The sequence below is a fragment of the Haliotis rubra genome, unplaced genomic scaffold (assembly GCF_003918875.1).
Source record: "Haliotis rubra isolate DU_JTF1 unplaced genomic scaffold, ASM391887v1 Scf82, whole genome shotgun sequence".
Lineage (NCBI taxonomy): Eukaryota > Metazoa > Mollusca > Gastropoda > Lepetellida > Haliotidae > Haliotis > Haliotis rubra.
This window is the reverse complement of record NW_025767546.1, coordinates 151,847-175,810: the sequence shown is the minus strand read 5'-3', so window position 1 is coordinate 175,810 and position 23,964 is coordinate 151,847. Positions and strand designations below refer to the sequence as shown.

At 39.9% G+C, this 23,964-nt stretch overlaps 1 protein-coding gene across 1 annotated transcript; it reads right to left on the bottom strand.

Moving 5' to 3' along the window:
* Positions 1-12,078: 12,078 nt before the first annotated feature.
* Positions 12,079-22,753, bottom strand: LOC124262077 (serine/threonine-protein phosphatase 6 regulatory ankyrin repeat subunit C-like). Its single transcript, XM_046696502.1, is given in 10 exon segments — positions 12,079-12,779; positions 13,762-13,903; positions 14,225-14,389; positions 16,361-16,433; positions 17,860-18,041; positions 20,118-20,282; positions 20,980-21,061; positions 21,063-21,185; positions 21,396-21,526; positions 22,320-22,753. Coding segments are annotated over 9 exon segments (1,179 nt in total). The 5' UTR covers positions 21,492-21,526; positions 22,320-22,753; the 3' UTR covers positions 12,079-12,628.
* Between the last annotated feature and the right edge of the window lie 1,211 nt (positions 22,754-23,964).

Sequence of the window (23,964 nt, the reverse complement as noted above, 5' to 3'; positions counted from 1 at the left end):
TCATCACCATTAATTAACAGGTCTGAGGTGATGCTCTTATCAGTCAATTTTTCAAATTTCCACACTTATTGGAGCCACTATCAGAAACAGCATCAGTAGGGACAGTATTGGTTCCCTGAGCCTTTCATGTCCAGAGTCCTCACGTGGTCTGTGTGTCTGTCGTTCTGTAATCAGTCTTAAACATTGGAAACATTTCATCTCTAATCCACTGGGATACAACATAAGACGATCAAATCAAAATGAAGTATTAACATAAACTGAAATGTCTTCTTGTTTTCTGATGTTCAAAGTTCGGGTTGCATCTCATCATTCGTGATGAACCTCAGAGATTTTATGACTGCATCGTTCAACATTGGCATCGCTCCCTCGACGCTTCATTTACATATGATTACCATGCTGCTGGGTTTACGGGCATGTAACCTTTACAAAATGTGGATACAAATTTACATGACCTATAAGCATAACGAGATAAAAAGCTAAACAGTTGAATCATTAAATTATATCCGTACCTTCCAGCACATTGGCGCACTGACGTCACACAATAAAAGTATTATTACAGAATAAGGGTCACAACATGACCTGCCCGTCTCTTTGTCGCGCTGTCCGCCGTGCCATTGCTGAGTGAAGCCCCGGGCGAATCCCAGCTGGATTATAGATTTAATACGCTTAAATGTCAATCAAGTTAAAGTCATTTTATGTCCATGCAAATGAAACCGTAGTATATTCATTGCATATCTTGCCCAATTAGAGTGCAAGTTTAACATTCTAACGCCAACTTCTGTGTTCCAACTTCTGTAATGTAAATCATCACACATAAAACTGCTGCTTGTACAGCCGACTATTGGTCGATGCCTACCCGTGTGGTTAGGTCTACTAATGCCTACAGTGAATAATGCCTACAGGGAATAATAGCTATCTGAATTTACAGAGCACATGGCGGCAGAATATGGACAGTTAAAGTAGATACATTTTTTGTCTGGAATAAATTAATCATATTAAATATTGAGGGCTTTGTAATTAAGTTTTTAGGAATAAATCTTTTTCTTATTTCGTTAAAGTATTGACAGTTAAAAAGGTAGTGGTACTCATCTCCTATTACATTTAACCCCCTGGATGCCACGGGGCGGTGGGGTAGCCTAATGGTTAAAGCGTTGGCTCGTCACGCCGAAGACCCGGGTTCGAATCCCCACATGAGTACAATGTGTGAAGCCCATTTCTGGTGTCCCCCGCCGTGATGTTGCTGGAATATTGCTAAAAGCGGCGTAAAACCAAACTCAGTCAGTCAGTCAGCCACGGGGACATATATGTCCTTCCCCTTCGGGATACACCCGAACCGGCCCCAAGCCGAACCGGCCCCTGGATATTTAACCCAAACCGGCCCCGGCCCCGCACCCGAACCGGCCCCAGGGTTAATTAACGGTAATCAGACAGACTATTAATCAGACAGCCATGAAGTTTTCAATTAATTTTATTATATATATACAGACATGAAGATTTCAGTTAATTTATTATATATATATACTGTTGTCTTTCGCGGCATCTCAATGAGCAGTAAACGCAAGAATCGGACACGTTATCCATGATGAACAAATTATGAATCATGTCCTTCAGATAATGTCTTTTATATAGAGAATACTACACGAGGTCTCATTACATACGAATTATACGAAACGAGTGCCCTTCCTATGGTAGATCACGAGTTTCGTATAATTCGTATGTAATGAGACCGAGTGTGGTATTTTATTTATTACCCACGTCTTACATGCATTAAATTGACAAAATAGCGTATTTTTGTTAATATTTTGGTTTCAAACCGAAACCGGTTTCATAAAGAGGTTGCGGAAGAGTTTTGTACTGTATTCTAAGATGCCTAGCGGTTAGAACAATCGAAAAAAAATACATTATCAGACAATAAAGGTATAGTTTTTTGATGACGTAACAATTGCATGACGTTATCCCGTCACTGCGCCATTCTAGTGTGCCCCCTCGTAATCGAACCATTTTACATTACGTCACAATGTAAGCGACGTCACGATGCATGTCAGTTGTCATCGCCTCGTACGGCCTCCTACAGTAAACTACACCGTTGCATCCAGTTTCTTGGTTTGCTGTTGCTTCACGCAGCTAACATCACTGGTGGAAACATTACGTTTATGTTTTACGACGGTTAAAATGTGTCATTTCGACTCATAAGTTTTCAGCGACACGGTTACGTTCGTAATGTTTACATTCCCACAATGCAATTGTGGAATGTCGCTTGACTACTCAACTTCCTCTGGATGTACTGATCTAAACTTACGCTGGTAGTAGAAATGCAACGTTCATATTGCCCCATATTTACGTTAATGACAGATGTAATTAAAATAATTCAGAGAAGATATTTAATCCGAACGTAAACCGTCATCAAACTGTTATCATTTGTTTTTTTCTGGTAACGTTCGTCTTAACGTAGGGGGCAGACACATCAATAGAACAGCGCGCCAGTTAGCCCTGTGCGAGGATTCTTAATTTAGGTCACCGACACCGTTGTTTGTTTTCTGCCTTAAATTAATCGTAATTATCTTTAGAAAGTATTAAATTTGGCATCTTAGAAAAGAAATACAGTTCGCCCTACCACCATGTATAGTGTAATAAAACACACTTTCGCCCTGAACTATTATAACGTTAAAGAACTCGGACGCAAGCGTCCTCGTGCTTTAACTATAATAGTTCAGGGCAAAAGTGTGTATTATTACACTATACATGGTGGTAGAGCGAAGTGTATTTCTTAAATGCAAACATCGCTCAAACCATTGTATTGTTACGTCGTCAGCTGTGATGACGTCATTAAAATCATATTGTGACGTAAAGTCCGAATGACGTCACAAATGAGCAGTTCCAGATGCTACCATGGGAAACAGCCGACACGGCCGGCTGATGACATTTCACTGCTGTACCCGTACTCATGTCAATGAGTGCAGACACAAAAACGTGTGTGGACCTTTTGGTTTACTTTTGTTTTTACAATGTCGGTTCCAAATGAATTCCCGTTCTTCAAATACTCAATAACACCCGGAAATTGGCCAACACATGATGTTTATCTCCTAATTAACCACCTTTCACAGAGTGAATTATGCTAACATCATGAAAACTAAAACATTCTTCAGCTCCAAAATAAAACTGTTATTTTACGCACGTCTCACTGAGCGATTAAAGTGAATGTGTTGTTTTAATATTTCTTTGAACGGATTATCGTGAGCGAATTAATGTACAGTATGCAGTTTTCATAACGTCTCGCTCAAATAAACTCGGCACAGCGACAACACACGGTTATTTCTATGTGCCCCCTGGCTGCCACAGGGACATATATGTCCTTCCCCTTCAACCCTCACTTTGAAGTCCAATAAAAATCAAAATATCCCCCGCACACAAATACACTTCACAGTTTCGAATTCTGCGGGATATTTCCTGTTTCTTGATACCATCCACTCGTATTTTATACGAAGCTCAAGTGCTGAAAATGACCTTTCAAAATAGGCTTCATCGAAAATGTCGCCATGTTTGACAGTACGAAATCGCGATTCACAGCGTTATTTGCTGTATTTTTTTAAATGTGAAAATCGGATAATTACTGGGCGTATTGAATTTAACAAGTAACATATTAATGAACACTGATATCAGTTTTACATGAAATCGCTAATGATAATTCTGAAACGTTGCCGATGAATATAGAATCGGTTGGGATGTTTTCGAAAATGCACTTACACGAACACCGTAGCGCGCTTTCCGCCATATTGGATAGTGTTTACAAAATCACGTTTCGCGAAGGCCGGTATTGAGACGCCTATTTCATCACGTATATTTCATATTTAGCTTCGAAAAATGCATCACTGAATTCCCCATACATTTTAGAATCAATTTGAAACTGGTCTGTGTCACCAATAATAACTGTCTAGATAAAATGAGACGAAACATATTGGGTGTGAAAACGAACGCTGTGCTTGAAAGACTGCGTTTGTGTGAAATGTAAACAAAGACAAATTCCGATTTTACACTGCGCAGCATTTTCTGAAATTTTTCAACATTCATCCGTCTATTAATTGCTTGCAATGGCTCAATACCTTTAGAATATACATGGAAAGAGTATCGTAGCAAGAAATAGGAAATTATAAATAGATACAATGCAATGATTTGATAATTCATAAGAAATTGTCAAAGTTTCCGTGCAGCGTGACGCCACGACTGACGCCAAATCACGCAGAACGACAACGGTAATTATCTGCATTTCTGTCCTTTTCTCTTACGTATAGTGAAAACGATAAAAACATATAACAATACACAGATAGTCAGAATCATTCTGATTACTTACATCTCATATTTATGTACAAACGATCCCTGAATCAGTGGAAGGGTCCTCGCAAAATCCTGTGTACCCTTGTCAGCAAAGCCGCCATTTTGTAAGAAATCGGTCATCGGTAGTGATGTCATACGTCAACATTATTGTACATATTAGGCAATTTCTTTGAGGTGAAGGTCGGTTGAACAAGAGTAAACACAATCGCCATATCCTTCCGATTACACTGTCAGTATTATGATGTATATTTTGCGGATAGTTCGGATACTTTTTCATGAAACTGACTTCAGTATCTACATTTAGCCTTGTTCAATATCATATCATACATGCATATAGAGTTTACGGTGTTTTATTCTTTGAAAGTTTTTGATTGTTTGAATCATATTTACATAAGAAATTGACATATTTGTTGCAATACACCATATTTTAAACCTTTACACAAGTGTTAGAAGATCAAACGTAGCCATAACTGCAATTACTATAGTTCCTATGATGTACAATATTCAATTTATTTGGACTAATATTGCAATTTCATATGAACAGTTTAATGAACGGTGATATAATTCAACCTTATATGCAAAACTGATAATATTAATGACAATGATTTATATATGGTATGAAATGTACATGCACACATATTTAAAGGAATTGTCTTTTTCATTGCATAATTTTGTGTCGTTTTATAGACAAAAGAATGATGCATATAGATCGGCAAGGTGCGCGTTTGTTGGAAACGTTTTATGATTCTCTATCATTGTTTTCGATAATATATTCAATTCATATTCGATTGAATAATATTGTGATGACAGGATATCAAACTCTAACTACTTATAGGAAAATTGTTGAAAAATATATATACCATCTCATGTGTTAATTCGGACAAATCTTATATCCATATTCTAATATATAGTTCCATATATAAAAAGCTATCTTTATGCATCTTTCATTGCATACGTATGAAGAGAAATAGCTTCATAATCATAAACAAACAAAATTCTTATCCAAAACAAAATATTTGGGTTGTTGTGAAATATTATTTTTATTTACGTTAAATTGATGCCAAACAGGTGCGCGTGTTGCTCATGATATTTACTTCTCGGGGCCGGTTTGGGTCAAATATCAGGGTCCGGTTTGGGTTAAATATCAGGGGCCGGTTCGGGGGTAATTGCCCCCTTCAGCCCTCAATTTCAAGTCCAGTAAAAATCAAAATATCCCCGCACACAAATACACTTCACAGTTTCGAATTCTGCGGGATATTTCCTGTTTCTTGATGCCATCCACTATTATTTTAGACAAAGCTCAAGTGCTGAAAATGACCTTTCAAAATAGGCTTCATCGAAAATGTCGTCATTTTTGACAGAGTACGAAATCGCGTTTCACAGCGTTATTTGCTGTGTTTTGAAATGTGAAAATCGGATAATTACTGGGAGTATTGAATTTCAAAAATAACATATTCATGACCACTGATATCAGTTTTACATGAAATCGCTAATTATAGTTCTGAAACGTTGCCGATGAATCTAGAATCGGTTGGGATGTTTTCGAAAATGCACTTACACGAACGCCGTTGAGCGCTTTCCGCCATATTGGATAGTGTTTCGCGAAGGCCGGTATTGAGACGCCTATTACATGACGTATATTTCATATTCAGCTTCGAAAAATGCATCACTGAATTCCCCATACATTTTAGAATCGGTAAGAGTTCCGCCCGTAACCCCCGCTTGAAAAGTATTCTATATAATTGTTATGATTATTTCAAGGGGTTTAGGTTTAGATTCAGCATTATGTTAGGTTTAGGGTTAGGAGAGGCTTTCTATAAAAACCATCTATATTCTTACTATAAATCTTAGGCATAGAATGATAATAAAACGGGGGTTACCGGCGGAAATCTTTCCCGCCATATTTTTATGAAAAGATCTATAATGCTATTCTTGACTTTATATTTAATCCAATCCCTATTGACAAATGCATGGTTAATCCATACAGTAAGTGTTATGATTCATTTTGATCCCGAACAGTCAGAAGTAAGATCATTCTCAGGAGACTATAATCTTTTATCGGCGACCTTCCCCTTATCAACGTAAATTCTAATTCAACTGAGTATGTAACACGAGTTCTGATTGGTCAATGCTATAAATTTCCGACCGTATAATCAGCATATACGGTCGCAATTTGAAAACCGATTCACCGAAACCTTTGAATGTATCCCTACACTATTTGGGTAACGCTGTTTCGCAGGACATTGTCATTTGCAGAAGCCATTGGTCAATTAACTCCCCTATCCAGCTAAAATGGGTGGAATTTGTGTTAAAAAAGACAAAACAATATCATAAATTTAATTTTAAGTTCAAACAACTTACTCGCAACGGGCTGTTGACCCAACACTGTTAGATCATGAAACAAGGTTTATGACGTCATTATGGAGCGTGACGTCACCTGCTATGACGTCATTTGACAACAGAAATGATAATGGCCCGTAGTTGAGGAATCAGCGGGCCGCTCATTTCTGTAAGTAGAGGGCGGTTTCATCATAATACCGTCCATTTTATCTATAATACTATGATCTATTCATCATTGTCAAATTTAGTCTGTGTGCACATAATAAACGTGTGTAGTTTGAAAAGGGAACTACTTTCTCTTTCGATGGTGTAAGTTGAAGGAGTGATATGATTAACCTTTGACCTAGAGGAACTTTGACCTGGTTTAAATAATGAATTTCTTTCACGAAAAAACAGCGTAAAACGAGTTGAATTAGAATGGGGATAACTGTACTGTGTTTGACGAATTGGGGACGTATACCGGTGGTTATATAGCCGCAAATTTAACGTTTTATCGGCGCCGATATAACTAAATTTGCGGCTATAAAACCACCGGTATACGTCCCCAATTCGTCAAACACAGTACAGTAATCCCCTAATTGACAGTCATCGGTGTAAAACTTGCAGCTGAATATGGCTTCCGTACAACCAACGAACGCTCGAGTTAGTGTAGGGGAACGGAAGGAAGGCTCTCCTAAGTACATTAGTTTGCCAAGGGAAAAGAGGCAAAACACTATTCCTTAAAAAACCGTTTAACATGAAGTGAATAGTTCTTCAGACCCTTAGTAAAGTATGTATATTTAATCACACCTATCAGTATTAGGTTTGTGTTAGGCCCAGGACCTACAGAGAACAATAAATTATGTCTGTGTTTCATGTGATGAGCAGAAAGCGCACCCTGCCTTTGTTAAACCTGGAAAAAATGCCTGCTCAGTCGACGCAACTGACAAACTCTTCTCTAAATTCTCAGGAGCCAAGTACATCGGGATATTCGGTACGATGCCCCACATGTGTATAATGTATTGTTACGAGTGAAGATGTAATACAGGGGTATATTACAACTTCTCCCGCACAACTAAATGGACTACACAACAATCTGTTTAGATGAGAACAATTTAATATGCATAAATTTAAAAATATCCAAATAGTGGGCTGGTACAAAACAAAGATTTATCAGTGTAATACTTGAAGAGGGCACTCACCTAACAAGTAGTGGGCAAAGCAATATGGCAGGTAGTAGTTTAGATCACCTCATTTCCAGGGCTTTCGAAGTCTGTAATAACATCATGATTTCACAGTTACGACTTGTCCATAGTTAACACATTCCACAGGACCGACGTGTATATACTGTCCTCACATCCATATCATGAGAAGAAAACTGGCAGAAGTCAAAACTACAATCTACTTCTTAACCAGACCAGAGTAACGCAGAGCTTCAGTTCAAGTATTTGAGTTTTTTAATGCTTTGTCTATAGGCTGGCCACTGTGAATTCACTTACAAAGGCAGCTTGTCTGAATCAATCAAACCCCAAGCTTACATTTCATTCAGTAATATATAACAATTTGTTTCGCTCCAGTGAATGTCCCTCACCTTAAGCTAAATTTAATTGTACCATGTAGGTTCATCAATATATAAAAGTATGCAATATATTATCAGACATGTATCATCACCCATAACAGTATGAAAACCATAGTCGGAAATATCATCGCCAAAGACTAGCATCTTCAGGAGTCCGGAGAACAACTGTGTTATCTGGATTTCGATCTATCAGTTCACTGAGTTCATATTTCGATCTATCAGTTCACTGAGTTCATATTTCGATCTATCAGTTCACTGAGTTCATATTTCGATCTATTAGTTCACTGAGTTCATATTTCGATCTATCAGTTCACTGAGTTCATATTTCGATCTATTAGTTCACTGAGTTCATATTTCGATCTATCAGTTCACTGAGTTCATATTTCGATCTATCAGTTCACTGAGTTCATATTTCGATCTATTAGTTCGTGTGAGTTCATTCTGAATTGTTATTTGTTGATCAAGGACATTCTAATTCATGTCAACAGGTATGTTTGTGAATAATAATAACGGTTTGATTACTGAGCCTTGTTAAAATATAATTATGGTCAAATCATTTAACTTGCATAACTCAAATAAACATACTTTATTGTTTAGGCGTTGTAGTAAATGTTTAACGTACAAAAATGAAACCAGATTAAATACATCATGCAATAAACATGCACCTCGCGCTCCATCTGACGCATGTATAACACGGAAGAGCTTGAAGAGATGGAAACCTGGACCCTAACATTACAAGACCACCGGTCTTCTAGTACAGGTGAGAGATAGACCCACAGATATGGACCACAAGACTGACTTCAGACTGTGTAGGCTATCAATATATAGTTATGTGTGTTTCTCATCTCCAACCTCAACTGGCAATATAGCAGCGAGTGGAAAACGAATTAATAATTTGTTTTGCACTAATCGTATGAAACTTTAAACACATTGAAAATAAAAACACTTGTAGCTTGGTAATTGGCTTCCAGTTAATTCATAATGTGGATAGAGTTGCTTTGCTTCCGAAACCATTTACTACTCTGTATTATGCTGACCTGGGCAGTGAATATAGCATGGATTATGCTTTGCTTTTCTACCGAAACCATTAAGTAATATACATAGTAAAATAAAAAGATAAAGCTGACCCGTTTTTTCAGTGTGCAAACTTAAAAGTATTTTTGTAGCATCGGGGCATAAATTTGGGTAGGGTGGACACTTTAGATTAGAACGGCATATTGAGATATAGTTGGCAAAGCACAGTACTTCTGCTAAACATATAGTTTATTGAGTGATGACATCCATGAATGTGTGTCCCTGATGGAATTATGTCATGTATTATCAACATAGGTAATATCGGATGTAAAGTGTTAATGGTTTGTGAGTCTGGCTGAGCATATGCATATTACAAGATTTGTTTTCCAAAATTTGCATATATTCACTAAATGTTAACACACTGTTGACCGTGAGTGCGTGAGAGTTTGTTTTAATGCTACTTTCAACAGTATTCTGGTTAATGTCAGTGGAATGCTCAACGTTATGGATAGATATTATTACACGAGCAAGTGTGTCATACGACTTGTACGACACGAGTGTGAAATTTTGCATACATAATTTTGAACCGTATAACTCATGTGACACACTTGCTCGAGTGTAATACTCTCTTTATTATCCATTCTAGTACGACAATGTGTGATACTCGATTCTGATTGGTTGAGAGCTCATCAAAACCGCAATTAAATAAGAAGATAAAGCTACTCTGTTTTCAATGTTGCGGTCTTATATCGTTGATGTAAGACCGCTAAATGTCATTTAAAAACCGAACTTAATTACATTTAGCGGTCTTAAATCAACGATAAAAGACCGCAAAATTGAAAACAGAGTAACTTTATCTTCTAATTTTATTCATGTACATTTGTGCAGTAAAACACGGTAAGCAAGTGTGACGACCGTCTTCACTGACGTCACGTTCAAATGTTAATGACGTCACAGACGACGGCCCTCTTCATTGACGTCACGTTCAATTGTTAATGACGTCACAGACGACGAAATACAGAAACAATGGTTGCAAGGCAAAAGTGATATATATGCACATGTGCACATACGATATATACGAGGGTCGATCCAAAAGTACGTAGTCTAACTATACTCTCGATGTCCAATGTTTGAAAAGCTTCCATTTTATTTTGAAGGAATCGTTAGCAAAGCCATATCCAAAATTTCACATGTGTGGGTAATGTAGTTTACCAAATATTAATTTTGCCATCACAGCACATTAGGGTATAATATTTCTAACAAAATTGCAGAAAATGAAAAACGATTTGTCTTTTGGTACCTCTTGGATAATGGTATGCCCTCAGATAATGTCATAAAATATGTTCAGTATAGCATTGGATGACTTCCCGTCATGATCAACAGTCAAAGATTTGGATTGCCTGATTTATATTTAGTCGGGGGCTATTTTTTAAGGACACCCCCCATTTTAATCTTTCAAAAACATTGTGTCCAGATATTCAAGCTGAGACTGTTTACAATATATTTTGAGCTGACACTTGTGTGACCATTCAGTATTTAGTTTGGACCCTTGGCATCATGTATGCATAAGTGAAAACATTAGAATAAGCTATGCCCTTATGATTACGTCATCTGAAAGGGGGTGGGTAGTGTCTCTAAAACAACATGAGGGGGGAGAGTCACTTTAACAAGCGATTGGAATTTCAAATTGTTTCTTTATTTACTTTAATATCTAAGTGTGATTCTAGGGGACTTCTAACAATCTCAAACACAAAAATATTTCTTGCATATTTTGTTTCCTGAAGTTTTTGATGCATTTATTGTAGATTTTGCGTTTTTTGAGGGTACCAGGAGAAAAGGTCAAACAAAATGGGGATCGTCAGACTGGAACATAGCAAAACCAAAGTGCTTGAGCTTGACAGATAATATGCAGGAAAATAAAACATAACAATAACTGCATTTGTATCGTTTTCTTGGTGATTCTACATACTTTTTGATCGCCCCTCGTATGACACTGGTTATGTTTCACCATATGGGTAGTAAATGTCTGTTGTAAACCAAAAGTCACTGTGTTCTTTAATCTGATTGGTTGAAAAACATGATCGAAAGGTATTCTAATCCCTGAAATTGGAAGACTATTCGCTGCGTATTAATACGTACAAATATCGCACACAATTGTATTGTTGCGTCGTCAGCAGCGGTGACGTCATTCAAATCATATTGTGACGTAATCGGAATGTCACAAATGAGCAGTTCCAGATGCTACCATGGGAACCAGCCGAAACTGCCGACTGATGACACTTCACTGCTGTACCCGTAATCCATGTCATTGAGTGCAGACAGAAAAATGCGTGTGGACCATTTGGTTTACTTTTGTGTTTACAATGTCGATAAACATCATGTGTTTGCTCATTTCCGGGTGTTATTGAGTATTTGAAGCATGGGAATATATCATTTGAAACCTCCAGTTAGCGCTGCCACATCCAAATGAATTCCCCTGCTTCAAATACTCAATAACACTCAGAAATTGGCCAACACATGATGTTTATCTTCTAATTACGTTAGCCACTTATGTGTAAACCTGTGGACATGGGTATGGTGTCAACAAATCTACAAACATTAACCTCCTAAGAATTAATCACATGCCCACAAAAACTTTAAGCGACAAGAACATGTCATAAGTACTGAAAATATCTTTCTCAGTTTAAAGTGGATAACATTTATATTTCCTTACCATGAATAGACACAATTAAGATACGTCATGGTCCTACATATTTGTGTTTTCAATGTAGTCTATTCCACAGACAGACCATGAAATAAGTATTTGAGTTGTGACAAGATGATCTAAGATATGGTTTGTTTCAAAGTTTGATTTATTAGAATAATGATACGAAATATATTAAAGTCATCACAGAAAGGCAGCCAAGAATATCACAGTGGAAGAGGAAAAGAATCAAACAGCTGGATTCAAGGAGGTGTTGGGGAGAACAGCTCAGGGTACTCTGCATTGGGCTGACCTGGGCATAGTGAATAGAGGATGGATTCTATGTGTTCCTCGGGTATGAAGGAGGGTCAAGGGTTGGGTTCAGAGGTTTTGGACCCCTTTTACAAATATCTTTGATTTGTTCAAATTCTTATACCTGTATATATATATCACTCTGTCCACACATCTCTCTCACAGACACACAAATAAAGACACAGACTCACACAGACACAACAAGTTTAAATACTACTGGAACTGAAGTAGATATTCCAAATGTAATCGCCTAATAAAGCAACAGTTTGGAATGTTTCTGTTACTGTTTGTATTAGTCAGTTAACAGAAGAAAGTTTACAGTTTAGGCTTGTGAATGCTATCTTGTGTAAGCTTCTTGAAGTTAATGTGTAGACAAGCTTTCTCCCTCCTCATAGATGGAAATGAAAGTTGGAATTTGGGTCGAGATGTTCACCAAAGAACTTGGCAGCCAGGTCCCGGTCTGGCAGCAGCGTCTTCTGCTGGTTCTCCAAAGTCTGTTCACGTTGGTGCTTATTTTTCTGTAACTGGGATGGAGTTTTTCTGAAACAGTGTAACCATGACATTTAGTTCGTGAGCAGACACAAGTCGGCCACAATGTATGAGGGTTGATTGATAAGTTCTGAGCTTAACGCAGAAGGAATTGCATAATTGTAAACCCAAAGTCACTGTGTTCTTTAATCTGATTGGTTGAAAAACATGATCAAATGGTATTCGATTCCCGGACATTCGCTGCGTATTAATGCGTACAAACATCGCTCAAACCATTGTATTGTTACGTCGTCAGCCCTGATGACGTCATTCAAATCATATTGTGACATAAAGTCGGAATGACGTCACAAATGAGCAGTTCAAGATGCTACCATGGAAGACAGCCGAAACGGCCGGCTGATGACATTTCACTGTTGTACCCGTACTCGATGTCAATGAGTGCAGAGACAAAAACGTGTGTGGACCTTTTGGTTTACTTTTGTGTTTACAATGTCGATAAACATTATGTGTTGGCCAGTTTCCGGGTGTTATTGAGTATTTGAAGCACAGGAATATTTCATTTGAAACCTCTGGCTCACGCCTGTTGGTTCCAAATGAATTCCCATGCTTCAAATTGTCAGAGAGGACAATACATTGATAATAACTGAATCAGTTGGTCAAATTGTTTCACTGTTGACAAGTCAGTGAAATGAGCACAGATCTGTGACCTTTTGAAATGGACAACCCTGAGGAACATGCAGTGATGAAGTCCATGCAGAAAAAGGGCAAAGATTTGTATTGTGATTTGAATGGTGGCTGGATTGTATGGTATTTCATGCCAGTGGGGTTAGGGAGCGAACCAGGCTAAAGGTGATTTTTTCATATTTTTTCCCCTTAAAGAAAAGCTAAATACGACTACATTCAGGTTCATACTTTGGTAAGTTTAAGAATTTGGCAAAGTGAAGGCAGCTGACAGACAGTGCAGCAGACAATAAGATCATATGGTCTTTGAATCGAGTAAGCTTACAGATGTTGTTTGTAAAATGCTACTGACTTCATTGGAGGTAGTGGAGAAACAAAGGCAGTGGCCTTGGCAGCCGAGATGTCCCTCTCTACACGCGACGGCTTGTGTGTCCTCTCCCACTCCTTCTTCTCATATCTCTTGTAGCACAATGGACATGGCACTTCATTCTTAACTGCAAACAGAGACACAGCACTTAAATAGTCACAAACAATTCGAAGGATGCATGAGATATTTGTTATAATACACCACATACATTTAAAATAATCAACTAATAATTTACACATGAATTAATGGGTTAAGTATTCAGCTATGTGACTGAACAAATGTCCTGACATGACAACTCCTGATTGTGTGAATGTTGTTTAATGCCACCACAGTCACTAATGTTCCACCTGTCTAATCTGTACTGAACAAACAACAGGTTGAACACAACTCCCGACAAATCATATCCCAAAGCAGGGTAAGGAAGGTGGTGTCCATCAGTGTCCCTCACCTGCTCGTTCCATGAGTATTGGGTGTCCATGTTTCTTGGCAGCATCCAGCACTGTGTCGCCCCTGATGTTGGGGACCTGTAGGTCTCCTCCATGCTGCAGACAGCAGTTCAAGCACCCCGCCCATCCTCCCTCCGCTGCATAGTGGCCCGGAGTATTGCCAAAATCTGCAACACAATTCTTACACAGTAAACTCAAGAGGTGCTCTATCTCACCAGGTCAAGCTATTTACTGACCATTGTATAATTGTACAGAAGGCATTTATTCAGTATTAAAACTATGTGGTTGTAAGTAGATCACTATGGGGTTGTGCAGGAATCACTGGGGTTTTAAGTAAATCACTACAGGGTTGTAAGTAAATCACTATGGGGCTGTAAGGGAATCACTATGGGGCTGTAATAAGGAATCACTATGGGTTGTGCAGGAATCACTATGGGGTTGTAAGGAAGCATTATGGAGTTGTAAGGGAATCAAGATGCGGTTGTAAGGGAATCACAATCGAGTTGTAAGGACTTACTATGGGGTTGTGCAGGAATCACTAATGGGTTGTAAGGAATCATGGGGTTATAAGGAAATCACAATGGTGTTGTGCAGGAATCACTATGGGGTTGTAAGGAATCACTATGGGTTGTGCAGGAATCACTATGGGGTTGTAAGGAAATCACAATGGGTTGTGCAGGAATCACTATGGGGTTGTAAGGAATCACTATGGTGTTGTGCAGGAATCACTATGGGGTTGTAAGGAATCACTATGGGGTTGTAAGGAATCACTATGGGGTTGTAAGGAAATCACAATGGTGTTGTGCAGGAATCACTATGGGGTTTTAAGGAAATCACAATGGGTTGTGCAGGAATCACTATGGGGTTGTAAGGAATCACTATGGTGTTGTGCAGGAATCACTATGGGGTTGTAAGGAATCACTATGGGGTTGTAAGGAATCACTATGGGGTTGTAAGGAATCACTATGGGGTTGTAAGGAAATCACAATGGGTTGTGCAGGAATCACTATGGGGTTGTAAGGAATCACTATGGGTTGTGCAGGAATCACTATGGGGTTGTAAGGAATCAGGAAATCACTATGGGGTTGTAAGGAGGATCACTATGGGGTTGTGCAGGAATGATCTATAGGAGGTTATAATCACTATGGGGTTGTAAGGAATCACTATGGGTTGTGCAGGAATCACTATGGGGTTGTAAAGGTGTTGTGCAGGAATCACTATGGGGTTGTAAGGAATCACTATGGGTTGTGCAGGAATCACTATGGGGTTGTAAGGAATCACTATGGGGTTGTAAGGAAATCACAATGGTGTTGTGCAGGAATCACTATGGGGTTGTAAGGAATCACTATGGGTTGTGCAGGAATCACTATGGGTTGTGCAGGAATCACTATGGGGTTGTAAGGAATCACTATGGGTTGTGCAGGAATCACTATGAGGTTGTAAGGAAATCACAATGGTGTTGTGCAGGAATCACTATGGGGTTGTGCAGGAATCACTAGGGGTTGTGCAGGAATGACTATGGTTGTAAGGAAGCATTATGGGGTTGTAAGGGAATCAAGATGTGGTTGTAAGGGAATCACAATGGGGTTGTAAGGACTTACTATGGGGTTGTAAGAAAATCACAATGGTGTTGTGCAGGAATCACTAAGGGGTTGTAAGGAAATACTATGGGGTTGTACAAAAGGTGACTATGCTTGTCGTAAGAGGCGACTAACGGGATCGGGTGGTCAGGCTCGCTAACTTGGTTGACACATGTCATCAGTTCCCAATTTTTGCGCAGATCGACGCTCATGCTGTTGATCACTGGATTGTCTAGTCCAGATTTGATTATTTACAGACCGCCGCCATATAGCTGGAATATCGCTGAGTGCGGCGTAAAACTAAACTCACTCACTCACTATGGGGTTGTGCAGGAAGCACTATGAGGCTGTGCAGCAATAATTATGGGATTGTGCAAGAATGACTTGAGTTGTGAAAAGATTTACATTGTGTTAATGAACAGCATATATGACACAATTAAGACTACTCAGGATGAGAGAAATGGTTGTTTTGACTTAATGTGGGAAAGCATGAAACTTTGCAATAACTGTTTGTTACCTTCAACTCTTATCTACTACATCTGCAATAAATATACTCACAATCCTGGAAGTTTGCATCAGCCCCCTTCCCATACAGCCAATGCAGCACCTCCACAGACCCATGACAAGATGCCTGGAACATGCACATACTGGCTGAACATGCATAAAGTCTACATAGAACCATGGCAACACACACTGGCTGAACATAGATGAAGTCTACATAGAACCCTGGCAACACACACTGGCTGAACATAGATAAAGTCTACATAGAACCATGGCAACACACACTGGCTGAACATACATAAAGTCTACATAGAACCCTGGCAACACACACTGGCTGAACATAGATAAAGTCTACACAGAACCCTGGCAACACACACTGGCTGAACATGCATAAAGTCTACATAGAACCCTGGCAACACACACTGGCTGAACATGCATAAAGTCTACATAGAACCCTGGCAACACACACTGGCTGAACATACATGAAGTCTACATAGAACCCTGGCAACACACACTGGCTGAACATACATAAAGTCTACATAGAACCCTGGCAACACACACTGGCTGAACATACATGAAGTCTACATAGAACCCTGGCAACACACACTGGCTGAACATAGATAAAGTCTACATAGAACCCTGGCAACACACACTGGCTGAACATAGATAAAGTCTACATAGAACCATGGCAACACACACTGGCTGAACATACATAAAGTCTACATAGAGACCCTGGCAACACACACTGGCTGAACATAGATAAAGTCTACACAGAACCCTGGCAACACACACTGGCTGAACATGCATAAAGTCTACATAGAACCCTGGCAACACACACTGGCTGAACATGCATAAAGTCTACATAGAACCCTGGCAACACACACTGGCTGAACATACATGAAGTCTACACAGAACCCTGGCAACACACACTGGCTGAACATGCATGAAGTCTACATAGAACCCTGGCAGCACACACTGGCTGAACATGCATGAAGTCTACATAGAACCCTGGCAACACACACTGGCTGAACATAGATAAAGTCTACATAGAACCCTGGCAACACACACTGGCTGAACATAGATAAAGTCTACATAGAACCATGGCAACACACACTGGCTGAACATACATAAAGTCTACATAGAACCCTGGCAACACACACACTGGCTGAACATAGATAAAGTCTACACAGAACCCTGGCAACACACACTGGCTGAACATGCATAAAGTCTACATAGAACCCTGGCAACACACACTGGCTGAACATGCATAAAGTCTACATAGAACCCTGGCAACACACACTGGCTGAACATGCATGAAGTCTACATAGAACCCTGGCAACACACACTGGCTGAACATACATGAAGTCTACATAGAACCCTGGCAACACACACTGGCTGAACATACATGAAGTCTACATAGAACAATGGCAACACACACTGGCTGAACATGCATAAAGTCTACATAGAACCCTGGCAACACACACTGGCTGAACATGCATAAAGTCTTCATAGAACCCTGGCAACACACACAATGGCTGAACACAGAGTGTACTCACTACATGTGCTGGCGTTTTGCCATCAGCCTGTATGGAGTTGATAGCTGTTCCCTGTTTGATAAGGAACCGGAGACAATCTAGCTTGTTGTACCGTGCAGCCACATGTGCTGCCAAGAAGCCACTGTTGTCACCCATCATAGTGTCACAGTCACGCTCCACCAAACAGATCATGCAGTCTAGAGCTTGAAAACATAGTTAAAGGACTTGTTAAATCAAAGTTTACAATTTTGGTTTCATATTCTTTGACATCTCAGTTACACAAGATCTTGTTTTTCCTGAAAAAAAAGTATCTGAGGCAATTTCTTTGGAAAGTGAAGCTAACTAGTTCCAGCTTTAACAAGCATATTCGTATCATATCTCTAGTTGGAAACCGTTATTCGGTGCTGCGACAGGACTGTACATAGTGTGTGTGTCAGCAGATTCTACCTCTGTACTAGGGTTGTGTGTACCTCCATACAGAGCTGGGTAGTGGGCTGTATCAGTGTGTGTCAGCAGGTTCTACTACTGTACTGGTGTGTACCTCCATACAGAGCTGGGTAGTGGGCTGTATCAGTGTGTGTCAGCAGGTTCTACTACTGTACTAGGGTTGTGTGTACCTCCATACAGAGCTGGGTAGTGGGCTGTATCATTGTGTGTCAGCAGGTTCTACTACTGTACTAGGGTTGTGTGTACCTCCATACAGAGCTGGGTAGTAGTGGCTGTATCAGTGTGTGTCAGCAGGTTCTACTACTGTACTAGGGTTGTGTGTACCTCCATACAGAGCTGGGTAGTGGGCTGTATCAGTGTGTGTCAGCAGGTTCTACTACTGTACTAGGGTTGTGTGTACCTCCATACAGAGCTGGGTAGTGGGCTGTATCAGTGTGTGTCAGCAGGTTCTACTACTGTACTAGGGTTGTGTGTACCTCCATACAGAGCTGGGTAGTGGGCAGTGTGTGTCATCACTACTGTGTGTCCTCCAGCAGGTCAGTCTACTTCTACTGTACTAGGGTTGTGTGTACCTCCATACAGAGCTGTACTAGGGTAGTGGGCTGTATCAGTGTGTGTCAGCAGGTTCTACTACTGTACTAGGGTTGTGCGTACCTCCATACAGAGCTGGGTAGTGGGCTGTATCAGTGTGTGTCAGCAGGTTCTACTACTGTACTAGGGTTGTGTGTACCTCCATACAGAGCTGGGTAGTGGCCTGTATCAGTGTGTGTCAGCAGGTTCTACTACTGTACTAGGGTTGTGTGTACCTCCATACAGAGCTGGGTAGTGGGCTGTATCAGTGTGTGTCAGCAGGTTCTACTACTGTACTGTGTGTGTACCTCCATACAGAGCTGGGTAGTGGGCTGTATCAGTGTGTGTCAGCAGGTTCTACTACTGTACTAGGGTTGTGTGTACCTCCATACAGAGCTGGGTAGTGGGCTGTAGTGGGCAGTATCAGGGTGTGTGTCAGAGCTGGGTAGGTTCTCAGTGTGTGTCAGCAGGTTCTACTACTGTACTAGGGTTGTGTGTACCTCCATACAGAGCTGGGTTGGCCTGTATCAGTGTGTGTACTACTGTACTAGGGTGTGTGTACCTCCATACAGAGCAGGGCCTGTCAGTGTGTGTCAGCAGGTTCTACTACTGTACTAGGGTTGTGTACCTCCATACAGAGCTGGGTAGTGGCCTGTAGTGGGGTGTGTGTACCTGTATCAGTGTGTGTATCAGGGTTGTGTCCATACAGAGCTCAGCAGGTTCTACTACTGTAATAGGGTTGTGTGTACCTCCATACAGAGCTGGGTAGTGGCCTGTATCAGTGTGTGTCAGCAGGTTCTACTACTGTAATAGGGTTGTGTGTACCTCCATACAGAGCTGGGTAGTGGCCTGTATCAGTGTGTGTCAGCAGGTTCTACTACTGTACTGGTGTGTACCTCCATACAGAGCTGGGTAGTGGGCTGTATCAGTGTGTGTCAGCAGGTTCTACTACTGTAATAGGGTTGTGTGTACCTCCATACAGAGCTGGGTAGGGGCTGTATCAGTGTGTGTCAGCAGGTTCTACTACTGTAATAGGGTAGTGTGTACCTCCATACAGAGCTGGGTAGTGGGCTGTATCAGTGTGTGTCAGCAGGTTCTACTACTGTACTAGGGTTGTGTGTACCTCCATACAGAGCTGGGTAGTGGGCTGTATCAGTGGGTGTCAGCAGGTTCTACTACTGTAATAGGGTTGTGTGTATTTGATACCAAGCTGTGTATGTGTATAACAGTAAGTTTTACTACTGTACTAGGATTATATGTACCTCCATACTGAGCTGTGTAGTGTAGTGGAGTCTTGCCACTTTTACAGCGACTGTCAAGGTCTACTCCATGGTCAAACAACACCTTGACAACTTTAACTTGGTTCCTCATAGCTGCCAGATGGCTGGGTTGTCTCCCTTTCTTGTCTTCAGCTACAAGGTTCGAGCCTGCAAGTCAGATTACCAGTGTTTTACGTGCACATGTTGTAAGTAAGGCAAGTTCAAAACACATTTATATCTTGAGAGGCATTTAGAAGTTGATGAATATATAAGACGAGTATATGGATGACAACTTCTTCTTTATTGTATAACACGACGTTTCTGGGCTACTTCTTGCCCCTTCGTCAGGTGATATAAGGACAGGAGTACAAAACATGCTATATATACCAGAATTTACAGGAAGCCAGAGAAGTACAAGAATATACAATGAATGAGAGGACCAATGAAAAGCAGTTTTAAAAACAATGATAATAGGGATAAAGTAAAGCTAGTTGACACAAACAATGAGGGTAAGGAGATGTTAATACCACTAATGAAGTGATAATTAGATTTACAGGAAGCCAGAGATGTACATCTATATACAACCAATCAATGACGACAGAACAATTAGAAGTTATAAAAACAATGATGATAAGGAGATGTGTACACAACAACAGAGTGATATACAGCTAATTTTTATAATTACTAATTGATCAACAATGGAGTTTTCAACTTTTCGAATACCCCATTCCAGTAGCATCAACTTTGTATAGATGTTATAGATGATTATAGATGCAGCTTTCAGTTCCGAAAGATTATTACTTAGAATCGATCTATATTTGACTGCACTAAATTGAAAACTGTCCGTTTATCAACAAATATTCACCCTTGTCAACCAGCAGTTTCAAGCACTTAAGTTCTCCATTGTACGCAGCTAGATGCAGTGGAGTTTGCCCAAGTGGGTCGGCGCACGTCGATGTTGTCCATATGCTGCAGGAGTATCTTCACACACTCTGTGTGGCCTCCTATACAGGCATCATGTAACGGACTCCTCTCACCATCACCACCACCTTGGCCAGGATCTGCTCCTTCCTGAACAACATATGATGTTAAAACTGATGCTTATATCAACTGATATTGAAACAAAACACTAAATTAAACACAAGTTATATATGACAGTTTGGAAACAATCAAGTTCATTGTTCCTAAAACAATTCAAAATGAAAAATAGATAAACCCAGAATATTCTGTTGTTCAACATGTTCAATTGAGCTGAAGGCCAACAGTCCTTTGTACACTGACCTCAATAAGTTTCATAACTTCTGCTACTTGTCCATAGGAACAGGCCAGGTGGAAAGGTGACTTTGGTAATCGGACACCAACACTAGCCATCTCCATGATTTCTGTAATCTATTCAATATCTTCCTTGGAACCTGCAACACATCACAGGATACATGCCCACATTCATATCTTACAGTGGAGAAGGATTTACTAAGGGATTAGCTCAAGAAACACTGATGTTCTTGAAGAACACTTCAAGGGTTCCTTGTCATTACCCTAGTGTTAAAGATAAAGACATACTTGGTTACCAGGATTCAACAACCACAACCTCAAGGACTCCTTTGACTTCAAGCACACAATACCAGTACAAAAGTCAAGCTCACCAAATACATGGGGTAGTGGGAACTCTGGCAGCTGCGTATACATTAGGCCAAAAAAAATAAATGTTGTGGTTCCGATTTCCTACATTTCAGAACTAGGGTAGGTAGGTAGGTTTTGTTTGTTTTTTTGCAAAATATTTTTACATTCTATCATTACTCATGTGTCAGAAAATAAATTTCATTTATTATGTGGTGAGTAAAATTGTTAGGCTCGACGGGAATATTTAGGGTTGGTCGGGAAATCGGAACCACAAGCTTTTTTTTTTTAGGCCTTATCTGGAATTGTATAGGGTATGTAGTTCAAAGATCCTAAATACAACAAACATAATAAAACAAAAAGTAAAAAACACAAGAATATCCTCAGGATGTCTAAAACCATGTAATTTAACTATGAATGAAGTTGAAAGACTGTAAACATGGCAAATGAAACAAATATACAAAATAGAAATATACAAATGTAAAAATGGCAAATGCAAATAACCCACATGTTATATATGGGATTACACTTTCTCAATTAAGTACAGGTTCTAGTACTTTTCATTGGTTGAGGGCACACTTTGTTTACCTCTACACCAGGATAATAGTACCGTATATCGTCTGTATTTCAGTCACCTCGGCTACATCATGTTCCGTTATATCACCAGCATCAAATACATGGATGTTTATCCTCTCAATACGATCCGACCCCAAGCTTATCGATCAACGGCCATCTGAAGAAATTGAACAATAAAGTACCTGAATAACTGATTTTGATTTTCTGTTAAAACTGACGTCGTTCATTTGGTCGCCATATTGTTTACATCCAAGGAGATTCATTTGCGACATGTCGTTACCAGACGACCAACGTACACCTTCCTCATGGAACTATATCAACATGTGAGTTTGGTAGATAAAAAGTGTTTCCAACGTATTTGTAATCATTAAGTAGATATTTGGTATGTAAAACTTGTGTTTATATGTAATTAGCGACTGGTCACTATACTAGCCGCATGGAACTCTGGGTAGGAAGGTGAGGGAAACAAGTTTGTACAAACTCCACACAGCGACGGAATGCTGACCATTTTACTTCTAAGCTTTTGAATCTATAACATGAGAGTTCACATAAGGTGATTCAAATTAGTATTACTGATCATATCTCTCATGTTTTACAAATGTCTAAAAAAAAATGAAGAGAAATTTAATTTCCTCTCAGCCCCAGAGAACCCCACATACAGCATACCATATCACCTGAGTCTTAGGTTTTTAATATTTTAGATAGCCTTCAAAAAGATACACATCACATGTGTCATATTATACATTTGGAAATTATCATACAAACTAGATACGTACAATTGATATCCGAAGTTATATACGAATTGATCTACATATTACAGCCCAAGGATATGCTCATATTTCAAAATTTCAATGTTGAAACTATCCGAAAGTTTTAGATCCTATATGGCAGTAACAAGGAATGTAAAGCGAAACACGCCATTAACAAGGAGAGTTCTATGGATATGCAACTTCTTGTACTTGCTATATCAAGTACATGCATGATAACGGTGTTAGTAGCGTACCGAAACGTCGCTCATATCAACATTAAAGAAGTTGTATATCCATAGAACTCTAATCGCCGTTGACCGCCTCCGTGGTGTAGTGGTTAGAGCGTCCGCCCGGAGAGCGGAAGGTCGCGGGATCGATCCCCGACCGCGTCATACCAAAAGACGTTAAAATATGGTACTTGTTGGTCGGCATTAATGGGTACAACAAGGACTGGCCGGCCGGGAGTCAGTATAATGTGTCTGAGTGGGGTATTCATGCTTCACTGCGGCAGGGTATCTCAGTGGGCTAGCACTATAAAACCAGCTTCAGTCTGGGCTAGTACAAGCAGTCGCACATACACATACACACGCATGCACGTCGTCATATGAGCGAAATATTCTCAAGCACAACGTTAAACCCAATTTACCTCACCTCACCACCTCGCTGTTCACCACACCAACTTCGCCACGCCAACTACACCACGCCATTATCAAGTACTTACCTTGGCATCAATTCGAAATTTAAGCAGTCAAATGTATTGAACATAATATACTGTAAGCCATTAAAAACGCAATTGGTATTTGTTGTCCTGAAACTCACAAAAATTCTATTGAAGATTTTTGCCTGCGATACAGAGGATGTAGGGATAAAAGGCTGTTATTCTGGCCCATTTCGAGTTCGACTCCCGG